Source organism: Chlorocebus sabaeus, chromosome 12 (genome assembly GCF_047675955.1).
Source record: "Chlorocebus sabaeus isolate Y175 chromosome 12, mChlSab1.0.hap1, whole genome shotgun sequence".
NCBI classification, from domain to species: domain Eukaryota; kingdom Metazoa; phylum Chordata; class Mammalia; order Primates; family Cercopithecidae; genus Chlorocebus; species Chlorocebus sabaeus.
This window is the reverse complement of record NC_132915.1, coordinates 108093735-108108231: the sequence shown is the minus strand read 5'-3', so window position 1 is coordinate 108108231 and position 14497 is coordinate 108093735. Positions and strand designations below refer to the sequence as shown.

The 14497-nt window shown below is 47.8% G+C and overlaps 2 protein-coding genes across 4 annotated transcripts in view; one reads left to right on the top strand and one right to left on the bottom strand.

Annotated features, from left to right (window-relative positions):
* The window catches only part of DDX31 (DEAD-box helicase 31), a 136454-nt gene extending 131532 nt beyond the window's left edge, over nt 1-4922 (top strand). For both annotated transcript variants that reach the window (XM_037994059.2, XM_037994058.2), the window contains exons 20-21: nt 3515-3584; nt 4278-4922. In XM_037994059.2, coding sequence (XP_037849987.2) covers nt 3515-3584; nt 4278-4481 — 274 coding nt within the window. In that variant the 3' untranslated portion in view covers nt 4482-4922. The remainder of the gene's footprint in view (nt 1-3514; nt 3585-4277) is intronic.
* CFAP77 (cilia and flagella associated protein 77) overlaps nt 1-14497 on the bottom strand; it is a 166897-nt gene that overhangs the window by 32869 nt on the left and 119531 nt on the right. For both annotated transcript variants that reach the window (XM_008005858.3, XM_073022038.1), the window contains exon 4: nt 4218-4323. In XM_008005858.3, the coding sequence (XP_008004049.3) occupies nt 4218-4323 (106 nt within the window). The remainder of the gene's footprint in view (nt 1-4217; nt 4324-14497) is intronic.

The window sequence follows — 14497 nt, the reverse complement described above, 5'->3', positions numbered from 1 at the left end:
CTGCCTTGGGGTTCACCAGGCCTATGTTTCCTCTTTCCCTAAAGATAACTGGCTTCCAAGGATGGGGCCGCATAAACTCCGTGTGGCCTCCCACGGCGTGAAGTACACGGAAGGCACAGTCGGCAAATAAAGACTGCACCGAGTTTAATCGAGGTGCCACCACCCCAGTAAACCCCTTTTATTGATTTATTGTATTAATTTTATTGAAAGTGTCTGTGGATCACTTACAAGCCCCTGACCTTTTTTTTTTTTTTTTTTTTTTTTTTGAGACAGAGTGTCGCTCTGTTGCCCAGGCTGAAGTGCAGTGCTGTGGTCTAGGCTCCTGGATTCAAGCGATTCTCCTGCCTCAGCCTCCCAAGTAGCTGGGTTTACAGGCACCTGCCACCACGCCTGGCTAATTTTTGTGTTTTTAGTAGAGATGGGGTTTCGCCATGTTGGACAGGCTGGTCTCAAACTCCTGGCCTCAAGTGATCCACTGGCCTTGGTCTCCCAAAGTGCTGGGATTTCAGGTGTGAGCCACCGCATCTGGCCATGTCTAGAAGGTTTTGAAACTATCTTTGAACCAAAGCAGAGAGGCTGTCTAGTCGGGGGTTATGGAGCCGGGCTTTGGAATTGGAGGCAAGCAGTCACGTCACCTGTCTGAGCCTCGGTTCTCTCTGCTGGAAACAGGGCGAGCAGGGTTCTTGCAGAGTTTGCTGAGTTCAGCTCTGAGCAGGGCAGCTGGCAAGATGATGGCTCACTTATCGGTAGCTGTTGCCATGAATTTCATCTGGGGTCATCACCATCCCACTCAGGCCATACCCAGATGCTGACAGGCTGAAGGAGGACACCGAGGTCTGTGGCTGGGGGGATGTGGCCTTGCAAACTGACCATCTAAGCAAGTCCGGTAAATTGTCTATCAACCCCAGACCACAGCCTCCCAGCGTTTGGTGGGTTTGTAGCCATTTGTAGGACAATATAGCAGACACAGAGAATCTTGGAGCAAGGTGACAAGGTTGGTACAAGTGTTTCCTGACTGCCTGCTACGCGCTAAGTATGCGCCGTTGGCATACTGAAAAAGGGCGGAAGTAGGACGGTCTCTCTCACGTCCCCTGCCCTTCTCCCCTCAAGCAGGTTATGAGACCCTCATTCCAGAGGTGCCCCCCAGAACCTACAGGTAAAGAACATCCTGATCATCTGAACAAACAGGACTTGCGACGTTTCCCCCAGTTTATCACCAAAAGATGTCACTATTCATCCAATCCTGTTTCTCCACAACTATCCCCTTCTTCACCAAATCCAGCCTAAAAATACACACGTTTAACCATTTCTTTGGGCCTTCATTTCCTTACGGAGGCTCACGTGTCACATAAAACTGAAAAACATTTGAATGCCTTCCTCTTGCAAACCTGTCTTTTGTGATAGGGCCCTCAGCCCTGAGTCTAGGATGGGTAGAAAGAAAGAAAGTTTCCTCCCCTCACAGGCACAGCATGGCAGGCCCTTATTTAATCAGACCCCTTTCCATGTCCAGTGCAGAAACCAAGACCCCAACAAAAAGATTCCCTCAGCTACACATGCAGAGCTGGCACCTGCTCCAAACCACACGAGCTGTTTCAGGGGGCTCTGCTTGAAAAGGAGGGGCTTTCTCCTAGAGCCGGAAGATGGGGTGCGTTTACCAACACTGGGTTGCGTGAAATACCTGCTAATTAAAACTCCCAGCTCTAAGCCGGGCACAGTGGGCTCACGCCTGTAGTCCCAGCACTTTGGGAGGCTGAGGTGGGTGGACCATCTGAGGTCAGGAGTTTGAGACCAGCCAGGCCCACATGGTGAAACCCCCGTCTCTACTAAAAAAACAAAATTAGCTGGGCTTGGTGGCAGGTGCCTGTAATCCCAGCTACTCAGGAGGCAAGGCTGGAGAATCACTTGAACCTGGGAGGCGGAGGTTGCAGTGAGTTGAGATTGCCTCATTGCACTCCAGCCTGGGCGAAAAGAGTGAAACTCCCTCTCAAAAACAAAGAAAGGAAGACGAAAAAACAAAAAAAAACTCCCAGCTCTAATGCAGGGCTAGAAAGCAGTTTGTGCCGGTAATGCTCCCTCTGGAACCGGCCATTACCATAGCAAGGGGACTCTTGCTTGAGCCATTAACAAATAAACTGGTCATGGGTTGCTCTTAAAATATCATTACAATGCCGAGCTCTTTAATGAGCTGTCTGGGGCTCTGCAGACGGCTGAGAAGAGCCAGGAGAGGCCCTGGCACCCGCCACGCCTGGAAATCCTTGGCCCCCCACCTCGTACACCCTGCCTGGCCCCTCCTGAGGGGTATCAGGATTTCTAGAAAGACTCCTCCGATCCCCAGGTTGGCCCTAGCACATCACAGGCGCTGTCGCTGAGCCCCAGGCTTTTCCGTAAACAGCAGGAGTGGGACCTCTCCTTCGGGAAAAGCCTGGACTCTCAGGCTGGACACACCTAGGTCTGACACGGTTGGCAAATCACTTCATCTCTCTGAGCCCTAGTTTCCCTGTCAAATAAACCACACGGAGATGATAAGAGGAGAGACTGACCTCAGGGCATTCTCGGAGAACTAAATGCAGAAACTCAGGGTGCGCGCTCAGCCCAGCCCTCAGCTCAGAGGCTTCGGGAGGGTGCTGGTTGTGATTGTCATGACAACCAGCCATGCTGTAGCCACGCCCTTGATGAAGTCTGTAAAGCACCACGTGAACATAGCACAAATCTGATTTTACCATCATCAGTCTGGACCTACTGCGGAGGACGCCAGTCTGATCTCTCTGAACATTCGAGTTTCAGAATACTTTAAAGGAAGTACTATTTTATTTATTTATTTTTTATTGAGACGGAGTCTTGCTCTGTCGCCCAGGTTGGAGCGCAGTGGCACGATCTTGGCTCACTGCAACCTCCGCCTCCTGGGTTCAAGCAATTCTCATGTCTCAGCCTCCTGATTAGCTGGGACTACAGGCACATGCCACCACACCCAGCTAATTGTTTGTATTTTTAGTAGAGACGGGGTTTTGGGTTTCACCGTGTTAGCCAGGATGGTCTCCTGACCTCGTGATCTGCCTGCCTCAGCCTCCCAAAGTGCTGGGATTACAGGCGTGAGCCACCGCACCCAGCCAGGAAGTATCATTTTAGTATCTTTTCTTCTGAGACAGAGTCTCACTCTGTCGCTCAGGCTGGAGTGAAGTGGTGCAATCTCAGCTCACTGCAACCTCCGCCTCCCGGGTTCAAGCTATTCTCCTGCCTCAGCCTCCCGAGTAGCTGGGATTACAGGCGCCCACCAACATGCCCGGCTAATTTTTGTATTTTTAGTAGAGACAGGGGTTTCACCATGTTGGCCAGGCTGGTCTCAAACCAGGTGACCCACCCACCTCGTCCTCCCAAAGTGTTGGGATTATAGGCGTGAGCCACCGCGCCCGGCCGTGAGTATTTTCACATGTGTATGACAACGCAAATGAACAGTTAAAGATGGTTTTCCTTCCTGCTAAAAACCTCACTGACCTGATGTCCTGCTCATTGCTAGGGACTCCTATCACCAGCAATCGGCAGTGTTTGGACATCCTCGGGACCTCAGCTCAAACTTCCCTGTGCAGGTACTGCCTCCCCAAGCCTCGACTTCCACGCCTGGGAAGCAGGGATTACAATGCCTGCCTTGCGGCCTTGGTAGCATAAATGCGAGAATGCATGTCCTGCCTGGGAGGTGTTTGGAATACTGCTTCCTGGTTAATTTGTAATAAAATGTTACAAAGTTTAATATAATGTGTTCTTTGAGGCACCCTTTTAGAAGTGGGTTCCTCTTCAACTTTGCCTTATCAGCCTTTTCTCTATAGATTGTACAGGACATACTTCTGTGTGGGCCAGGTCGGATTAGTCTAAAATCTGATTTTGGGTGTGTGAAGTTGTGCAGAGGTTTAGTGAGAAGGGTCCCTAGGTAGGAGTCAGGATAGCTGGGTTCTCATCCCCGCTCAGGGTCACCCGGGGCCTATTGACTGGTGGCCTGGACCCATCTCCTCCACCCTCTGAACTTACGTAGCGTCGGAACTGGATAATCACCAAGATCCTTTGAGCTCTAGATTCTCTGACGCTGGTCAGAAGATGCAACCTGATTTCCCACCCACCGCCAATGACAAACATACACAAGTGTCATCTCGATGCTTGGCTCTGGCCAGCCCTTCTCTCTTCTCCACCCCCTCAGCTGGCAACTCGGGAGTGAGGGCTACGTTTACCTTCTGCTTCTTCTCCAGTTTGATGGCTTTCTGGGTGGCCTTTTGTTCCTGTACCCACAGTTGCAGGTACCGGTGCTGCAGCAGATCAAAGAAGGGTGTGGAAGGCCTGGAGGGAAGAAATTCAGACAGAGCTTGAGGCCCTGGAAAGACAGAGGCACCCGCTCCCCACCCCCCGCCGCCAGGAGCCTCCTAAACGTCAGGAGCTGCAGGGTGCATGACTCCTACAGCTGTGAAAGCCTCTCTCCCAGCCCGCAAAAGCTATGAAAGAGGTGCCTCACCTAGGCTTATGAGTGCGGGGCCTGCGATGGTGGTAGGACTCTCTCCTTGACCAAACGTTAGAGGTCTGGTCCTCTGAGCTCTCTTTCTCACTAGGCCACATTCCTGGGCCCTATCCTTGGCCTGCTGAAGCCAGTTTTAGCCAAGAGTCCCGCTACGTTGATTCGCCACCCCTTCACATCTGATTACCCTTGACAGCTGATTAGGTTCCTCACCTGTACCCTTGATATCTGATGACCTTGCCCTGCCTTTAGCAAGGATCTTCCTGCCTTGACGTCTCCTCTTAGTAATTTTCCATCCACTGACCCCGCCCCTCCCTTGGCTCCTCAGCCAAACATCCCCACTTCTGTTGTATCTGGAATTGAACTCAGTTCTATACTGAAGCTTCTCCCTTTTTGCAATAGTATTGAATAAAATGTCTTTACCACCTTTAATCAGTGTCTGGCTCTGGTTCTCTTTGACAGCAATTTCCAGCCAAGGAGCACTTACCCTAGGCATTTTGTATGCTCCACTCCTTCCCAACATGAAAATGGATACTAGTATTATTCCCATTTTACAGATGAGAAGGGTAAGATCCCAGAGCAGTGCGGGCAGCACCGCAAGGCAGACCCGCTCAGCCACAAGCCTCTGTAGCAGCGGGATTTCATGTCCTTGCAGTGAATGGCCAACTGCTCCCAGGTGGGACCTAATCTCTAAACAGGTGGAGAGGCTGCATATCCAAATGGACAATGGCCAAACCACATATAAAAGTGAACTATGGGCTGGGCGCTGTGGCTCGTGCCTGAAATTCCAGCACTTTGGGAGGCCGAGGAGGGTGGGTCACCTGAGGACAGGAGTTTGTGACCAGCCTGGCCAACATGGTGAAGCCCTGTCTCTACTAAAACTACAAACATTAGCTGGGCATGGTGGTGTGTGCCTGTAATCCCAACTACTGGGGAGGCTGAGACAGGAGAATCGCTTGAACCCAGGAGATGAAGGTTGCAGTGACCCGAGATCACGTCACTGCACTCTAGCCTGGGCAACAGAGCAAGGCTCTGTCTCAAAACAAAAGCAAAAACAAAAACAAAAACAAAACTATGAGCCACAATCTGCAGATAGGCCAGGAAACCAGCCTGTTTTGTACAGTAACCAGCCCAGGAAGCCACCTGCTATGCCAGACTTGTAGGAAGTCAGACTGTGGTCTCTACCAACAGTCCAGGAAGCCAAACAATAACCCTCGAAACAGCCAGCACAGCATGTCTGGGACTTGGTTAATAACTCCCAGCTCCCCTAATTTTTGTACACACTTGCAGCTCAGAACCAACCAGAGAAAACTAAATAAGTGCCCTTAACCAGTCCCATAGGATGCCCCCATATATATAAAATAGATACCTAGAATTTATGATGTATATTATATACATGATGCATATACATATATTTCTATTTTCATGAGGAAGAAAATGAAAAGATAAACCAAACTTATTAACTAAGAAGCTACCTGTAGAATGAGGGAGAGAACAGGAAGGAAATAATAGAAAGGAAACCTAGAACTTTTTGAATAGACTTTGTGTTATAGTTTTAACTTTGGAAACATAAAAAATGGGGTTTTTTTTGCTAATTATGAAAAAATTAAAGAGAAAGGATTAGCATCTACCCCATATCACAATAGGAGAGAGCAAATGAACTTAATTGTATGTCAAGTTGTGGCATAAACACAGATGATTTCAAGTGACTTTATTTATTTATTGAGGTGGAGTCTTGCTCTGTCACTCAGGCTGGAGTGCAGTGATGCAATCTCAGCTCACTGCAACCTTGCCTCCCAGGTTCAAGTGATTCTCCCACCTCAGCCTCCTGAGCAGCTGAGATCACAGGCACCAGCCACCACACCTAGTTAATTTTTTGTATTTTTAGTAGAGACAGGGCTTTGCTATGTTGACCAGGCTGGTCTCAAACTCCTGACCTCAAGTGATCTGCCCACCTCAACCTCCTAAAGTGCTGGGATTACAGGCGTGAGCCACCTCGCCCAGCTTCAAGTGACTTTAAAAGAGATTTGGGTAAAATATCCCTAGCGTAAAATATCCTGAGGATAAAAAGAACCATGAGGAAATCTGAAGCTGTGTCCTTGTTGCTAATAATAATGTTGATATTGTTAGTTTGAAACTATTATGTATACATTCCAGGATAAAGCAAATTAGTAATTATATAAATGCCATTAGGAGAAAAGAAATACCTATATAAAATCAGTAGTAGAAAAAAAAAACTCTGTAATTTTAAATTTGAATTGTAAACATCATCATGAACTCGTTAGTTTTCCTCTTTATAAAAAGTAACATGTTTCCTATCCCTATCTCTGTCCCCTGTAAAAGTCTAGAAGTGATCACAACTCAGTAGCAATGAGCACCCCTAACGCCTAGACTGTGGTCTCTAAGTGCTGTTCTCTGCTCAAAAGAACCAGGGATCACTGGAGAAAGGGTTGATCTCTGTGCCCAGGAGGTACCCATGCCAGAAACAAGAAGGCTGTCAGAGGCTATTGGGAGACGTGGTAATGGATCACAGGGGCCAGCCCAAATTGGCCAAAGACAGGACAATTTGAGGATTAGATAGAATAACAACGGCCGTGAGTTGAAATCCATCATATAGCACTCTCTATATGACACATGGACATATATGTATAATTCTGGTTGGGGAAAAAAGGAAAACCTCCTTGTGCAGTTTGGAGGTTGCTAGGCCACAGAATCATTATTCTGAAAATAAATAACAGAGCATTTACCTGCCTTTCCTCCTGTACTAACAGGATCTTGGGGTAATCAAATAGGCGATAAGGGAAAGTTCTTTATAGAAAAACCAGAGCTCGGCCAGGCATGGTGGCTCATGCTTGTAATCCCAGCACTTTGGGAGGCCGAGGCAGGTGGATCGCAAGGTCAGGAGATCGAGACCATCCTGGCTAACATGGCGAAACCCCATCTCTACTAGAAATACAAAAAATTAGCCGGGCATGGTGGCGGGCGCCTGTAGTCCCAGCTACTCGGGAGGCTGAGGCAGGAGAACGGCGTGAACCTGGGAGGCGGAGCTTGCAGTGAGCCAAGATCGCGCCACTGTACTCCAGTCTGGGTGATGGAGCAAGACTCCGTCTCAAAAAAAAAAAAAAGAAAAGCCAGAGCTCATAAATGCAGGAGGAATGACAGAATTAGTGGGGAAATCAGTGTTTTGTGACTCCTAATGAAATAATGGATCTAGGGAACATTCATCGGTGGCTGCTAAAATGATCAGGTGGAGGCTGATGGGAGATTCCCAACAGATGGGTCATGCTGCAGCAGCTGAACCGAATGACCAGCCCTTTCTATGATTGTCATGTTATCATTATGGTAAATATACACAACATAAAATTTACCCCAGTTATCAATCCTGACATCACTGACAGTGACAAATAGATACTGTGCCAGAAGTGATAGGCTAGGAGGTATGCTGGACTGCCTACCAAATATGTTTGGGGGAAGAAACCCCAAAGTAAACTAACTGGAAGGTAATCAAGACTCTAGACCAGCACTGTCAAATTACTTCTTTTTCTTTTCCTTTTGTTCTTTTTGAGATGGAGTCTTGCTCTATTGCCCAGGCTGGAGTGTAGTGGTGTGATCTCGGCTCACTGCAACCTCCACCTCCTGGGTTCAAGTGACTCTCCTGCCTCAACCTCCCGAGTAGCTGGGACTGCAGGCTCCCAACACCATGCCCAGCTAATTTTTGCATTTTTAGAAGAGATGGGGTTTCACCATTTTGCCAGGCTGGTCTCGAACTGTCGACCTCAGGTTATCCACCCACCTCAGCCTCCCAAAGTGCTGGGATTACAAGCGTGAGCCACCGCACCTGGCCTCAAATTACTTTCAAAAAAAAAAAAAAAAAAAACTGCAATTACTTTTGTACCAACCTAATATAATGTGAGCTACCCTGTAACCCCAAACCAAGGAACGCCTGGAGCTGCCAGCAGTTGGAAGAGGCAGGAAGGGTCCTCGGCTAGAACCCTGGGAGGGAGCGGGGCCTGTTGACTCCTGTTTCATGGGTCTGGCCTCCAGAATTGTGAGAGAATCATTTCCTGTTGTTTAAGCCACCGAGTTCATGGTAATTTGTGACACCGGCCACAGGACACTTGTATGCAGGGGTTCCTCAGCCTACACGCTGGGAAACATCGATGGGAACCACGTTCCCGCTGAGCGGTATCCAGAACACGGCCAGTGACTGGAGCATGGAAGAGTCTTCAACAGCCAAAGGGCCTTTTGAGCAGTGTTTCTCAAACTATGCACCTGGGTCACCATGGGAGTCTTGTTCAGGGCACCTCTGGTTCAGTCACGTGGGGCGGTCAAGGCACTGCATCCAGGCCTCATGCTTCAAGGCTTAAGGACTTGGAGATGATCTAACCCCAGGCTCTGAGCCTCCCAAAGTCCCAAGAAGGTGCAGGCGATTATTACTGTGCAGCTATGTAAAGACATTCATCTGAGCAGAGGATCCACAGCTTTTATCCGATGTTCTCAGCCTCCCAAGTGGCTGGGACCTGAGGCGTGCGCCACCATATCTGGCTAATTTTTTGTTTATTTTTTGTAGAGATGGGGGTCTCACTATGTTGCCCAGGCTGGTCTCAAACTCCTGAGTTCAAGCGATCCTCCTGCCTCTGCCTCCCAAAGCGCTGGGATTACAGGCGTGAGCCACTGCACCTGGTTTATGTGTTTTTCAAAGATGCAAATGCCCCAGGAAAGGTTCAGAACCTCAGAACTTACCCCGTGACTTAATTTCACAGAAAAAATGAATGAGGAAACAGAGGCGCTGAGAGGGAAAGCGGCTCCCAGGGTCACACAGCTCGGGACCAGAGGCTCGGGACCTGGAGCCTCTCACTCTGCGTTTTATGTGGCCTGCATGGTGGTCTTAAACTTTGACGTCATTGTCAACACTTAAAAATGAAAACTTTTTCCATTCAAAAAACAACTTCCTGGAGTGTCTTGACATTTGGTAAGTTCTGTCAATGCTGCACTGCACTCCTGGCTACAGCAATTGGCTGACGCTGAATAAAAGTTCCCCTTCCGCCCCAGGCCTCACCCTGCCCTATTGCCTTACCAGGCTGGCTCTGCTCTCTGCCGGGCTCCTCCACATGTTTCAGCTTATGGTCCAGAGCAGCTGTAGAGCTAAAGCAGACACTAAATATCCACTCCCTGGCCTCTGACTGTGCTCCTAGGCCAGTCTGCCTCCCCTGCACGCAGCTCTCTTTGGGCCGGAGCTGAGCTGCGATTCTGTTTGAGCCTGGGATTCTGTCTGAGCAAAGGTTCAGCAGCTTCAAGCTGCTGCCCCTGCTCAGAGGTCCTTCACACAGCAGCCTGTGGTGCAGCTACAAATGGTGGTTCTTTGTTTTCCAGTTCCTTTACCCCTGCGGTGACTTTTATTACTTAATTATTACGCACCCCATGCTTCTGAGCAGCCTAATTTATAGCTGTGTTTTCTAATGACACTAGATTCGTAATCTGAAAATATCTACCCCAAGAGGCTGTTCACAACAGAAAAGCTCTCTTCTCAGCAGTCCCTGGCACATCCATCGCCACCACAAAGGCACCCTCAGCCCTCCTGCGGGCTCGGCTGACATCCTGCGTCTTGCTCCGGCCAGCAGCTCTTATTACCGGGAAAGGGGCTCGGGGCATGAGAGTAACCGACAAACCCTGGGAGTCCCGACGGCCCCAGCCTGGGTTCTCTGAAGGAGACCAGCAGGCTATGCCCGCTTCTGCTCTGGCTCATTACCTTGGATACAAAGGTGGAGAAGCTGGTCTGACATGGGAAGAATCTCGGACGTAAGTCAGATCATATCACCCCTTGCTTAAAATGCCTTCCATGGCCCCTCATGTCTTAGCCTAAGCCCAGACTCATTGCCCGGGCCACAGGGCCCTTCCAGCAGCTCCTGTCTCCTTCTCCAGCTCCTTCCTGACATTCATGCCACCCCCCACCAGGTCTTCCAAGCCGTGAGAACCCTCTTTCTCTCGCTCAGCACACACTCAGCTTCCCCTTTGCCTTCAGGTCCCAGTAGTGAGGCCACCTCCCCAGAGGGCTCCTCCCCAACCAGCTCATCCTAGGACAGCCCTCATCGGGCACCCTCCCACACAGGGCACTCATTCATTCGTTTGTTTGCTGATTGACAGCAGGTCTTGGCCATTGGCCACCAATATCACGAGGGTGGGGATAGTTGATGTCTGGTGTGAACTGGCACAGTGCTGCTCTCAGGAATGATTTCTTGTTGAATAAGACCGAGAGAGAAAGAGAGGACACACAGCAGGAGGGAAGCGGGGAAGGAGACAGAGAAAAAGACTAGGCAGAATTTTAGGAGATAAACTTTTCATAATTCAGGGTATTGTAAATTAGACTATATATGAGTTATAATAAACCAAAAGAAGCGAATGGAGGGAAACTGCAATTCAGTGGTGGAAGGAGAGTCGTTTCAACAAACGGTGCTGGAGCCTTGGACATCTTGGACAAAACAAACAACGCAGCAAACAAACATAACAAACACAACCTAAGCCTCACACCTGATACAAGAATTAACTGAAATGGATCACAGATTTAAACAGAAAACATTAAACTATACAACTTCTAGATGAAAACATAGGAGAACATGTTTGGGATCGAAGGCTACGTAAAGAGTTTGTTAGACTCAACACCAAAAATATAATCCATGAAAGAAAAAAACTGATAAATTGGGCTTCCTCAGAATTAAAAACGTTTGCTCTGTGAGAGATCCAGTTCAGAGGATGGAGAGACAAGCTATAGACAGGGAGAACACATCTGTAAACCATATATCTGGCAAAGGACTCGTCTCTAGAATTAAAAAAAACTCTCAAAACTCAACAGTAAAACGAAACAAACCAAAACAACAACAAAAAAAAACCCAAATAATCCCATTAGAAAATTGATGGCCAGGCGTGGTGGCTCACGCCTGTAATCCCGGCACTTTGGGAGGCCGACAGGGGCAGGTAACCTGAGGTCAGGAGTTCGAGACCAGCCTGGCCAACATGGCGAAACCCCATCTCTACTAAAAATACAAAAATTAGCCGGGCGTGGTGGCGTGTGCCTGTAATCTCAGCTAATCAAGAGGCTGAGACACAAGAATCGCTTGAACCTGGGAGGTGGAAATTGCAGTGAGCCGAGATTGTACCACTGCACTCCAGGCTGGGTGACAGAGAGAGATTCCCTCCATCTCAAAAAAAAGAAAAAGAAAATTGGCAAAGCCTAGCCCGGTGGCTCATGCCTGTAATCCCCCCATGTTGGGAGGCCAAGGTGGAAGGATTCCTTGAGCCCAAGAGTTTGAGACCAGCCTGGCCAACATGGCAAAACCTTCTCTACAAAAACAAAAACACAAACAAACAAACCAAAAAAAAAAAAAAAAAAGAAAAGAAAGAAAGAAAATAGGCAAAAGATATGAAGAGGCATTTCATCAAAGAGAATATATGGATGGCAAACAAACACATGAAAGAATAGTCAACATCTGTAGCCATTAGAGAAATGCAAATAAAGACTACGATATCACTATGCCCCCATTAGTACAGCTAAAATAAGAGGGCATAATGACACTACCACATGAGGAGGCATAGAAACTAAAGCTCCCATGCACTGCTGGTGAGGATGAAAAATGGCACAGCCACTCTGGAAAACTGTTTGGCAGTTTCTTTTTCTATTTTTTTCTTTTTTTTATTTTTTTTGAGACAGAGTCTCGCTCTGTCGCCAGGCTGGAGTGCAGTGGTGCAATCTCGGCTCACTGCAACCTCCGCCTCCTGGGTTCAAGCGACTCTCCTGTCTCAGCCTCCCAAGTAGCTGGGATTACAGGCGCCCGCCACCACGCCCGGCTAATATTTTGTATTTTTTAGTAGAGACAGGATTTCACCGTGTTAGCCAGGATGGTCTTGATCTCCTGACCTCATGATCCGTCCGCCTCGGCCTCCCAAAGTGCTGGGATTACAGACGTGAGCCACCGCGCCTGGCCGGCAGTTACTTAAAAAACTAAACACATACTTGCTCTCCTGGGCGTTTATTCCAGAGAAATGGAAGCTTAGGTTGACCTAAAAACTTATTCACAAATATTCATCACATTTGATTATTTGTTTGTTTAATTTTCTTTTCTTTAAAGATGTAATTGAAGCCTACATAGCAGCTTTAGCTGTAACAGTGCAAAACTGGAAAAGAAAAATATTCTTCAATGAAGGAATGAAAAGGAGAGGACGAAAAGACAAGCTATAGACCAGAAGAAGATCCAGTTCCATCCATACCATGGAATATCACTTAGCAACAAAAAAGAATGAACTCTCCCTACACGCAACATCTCGGATGAACTCTAGGCCTTTATGCTGAGCAAAAAAAGGCCAACCTCAAAAGGTTACACACTGTGTGATTCCATATATTTAACATTCTTGAAATTTTCCGGGCATTGGGAACTAGAGGGAAGCAGAGTTCACTATAGGGGGTGTGAGGAAGATCTTTGGATGATAGAACAGTTTTGTGTCTTGATTGTGTCACACGAATCTACACATGTGATAAAACTGCAAGAACTAAATACACCGCACACACACATACCCACACGCACACATGCAAATGAGCGCATATGAAATTGGCAGCTGAATGGAATCTGTGCGTGGTACCAATGTCAAGTTTTTGGTTTTCATTTTGCAATCTAGCTATGTGAAATTTTGTCATTGTGGGGAACTGGGTGAAGAGGACGTGGGCTTTCTCTGTACAAACTTTCTCTTTAAAACTTTCTGTAGATCTATAATCATTTCAAAGTAAAATATTTTTTAAATGCAATCAAGCCTGCTAGCGGAAAGACTGGAATAGCCTTATACTTTTATAGAAAAATATTTAAAAATTACTGGGCCGGGTGCGGTGGCTCAAACCTGTAATCCCAGCACTTTGGGAGGCCGAGACGGGCGGATCACAAGGTCAGGAGACAGAGACCATCCTGGCTAACACGGTGAAACTCCGTCTCTACTAAAAATACAAAAAATTAGCTGGGAGTGGTGGCAGGTGCCTGTAGTCCCAGCTACTCGGGAGGCTGAGGCAGGAGAATGGCGTGAACCTGGGAGGGGGAGCTTGCAGTGAGCCGAGGTCATGCCACTGTACTTCAGCCTGGGCAACAGAGTGAGACTCTACCTCAAAATAAATAAATAAATAAATATAGGGTGTGTTGATTTTTTCTTTTTTTTTTTTTTGAGACAGAGTCTTGCTCTGTTGCCCAGGCTAAGGTGCAGTGGCATAATCCCTGCTCACGGCAACCTCTGCCTCCCAGGTTCAAGTGATTCTCGTGCTTCAGCCTCCAGAGTAGGTGATATTACAGGCGTGCACCACCATGCCCAGCTAATTTTTGTACTTTTAGTAGAGACAGGGTTTCACCATATTGACCAGGCCGGTCTCCAACTCCTGGCCTCAAGTGATCTGCGCATCTTGGCCTCCCAAAGTGCTGGGATTACAGGCATGAGCCATCGTGTCCTGCTTTAATTTTTTTTTTTTAAGTATGTTATTTTCCTGGATTTTTATGGTTTGTGGTATTGGTGAGCTAATTTAAATTTGCAATTTGTTCTGATTTCTTTTCTCATCCTAATTTATTATTCTGTTTTGTGCCTGAATTTGTATTCATGATTTTGAGTTGTTTTTCTTAAAGAGGGCCCCCAAAGTTGAATAAGCTCCAGGCTTATTATCCCACAAAACCTGAAGCTGCCCTAAATGCAGGTAAGATTTTGAATTTTTTTTTTTTTTTTTTTTTTTTTTTTTTTTTTGAGACAGTGTCTCACTCTGTCGCCCAGGCTGGAGTACGTGGCACCATCTCGGCTCACTGCAAGCTCCGCCTCCCGGGTTCACGCCATTCTCCTGCCTCAGCCTCCCGAGTAGCTGGGACTACAGGCGCCCACTGCCACGCCCGGTTAATTTTTTTGTATTTTAGTAGAGACGGGGTTTCACCCTGTTAGCCAGGATGGTCTCGATCTCCTGACCTCGTGATCCGCCCGCCTCGGCCTCCC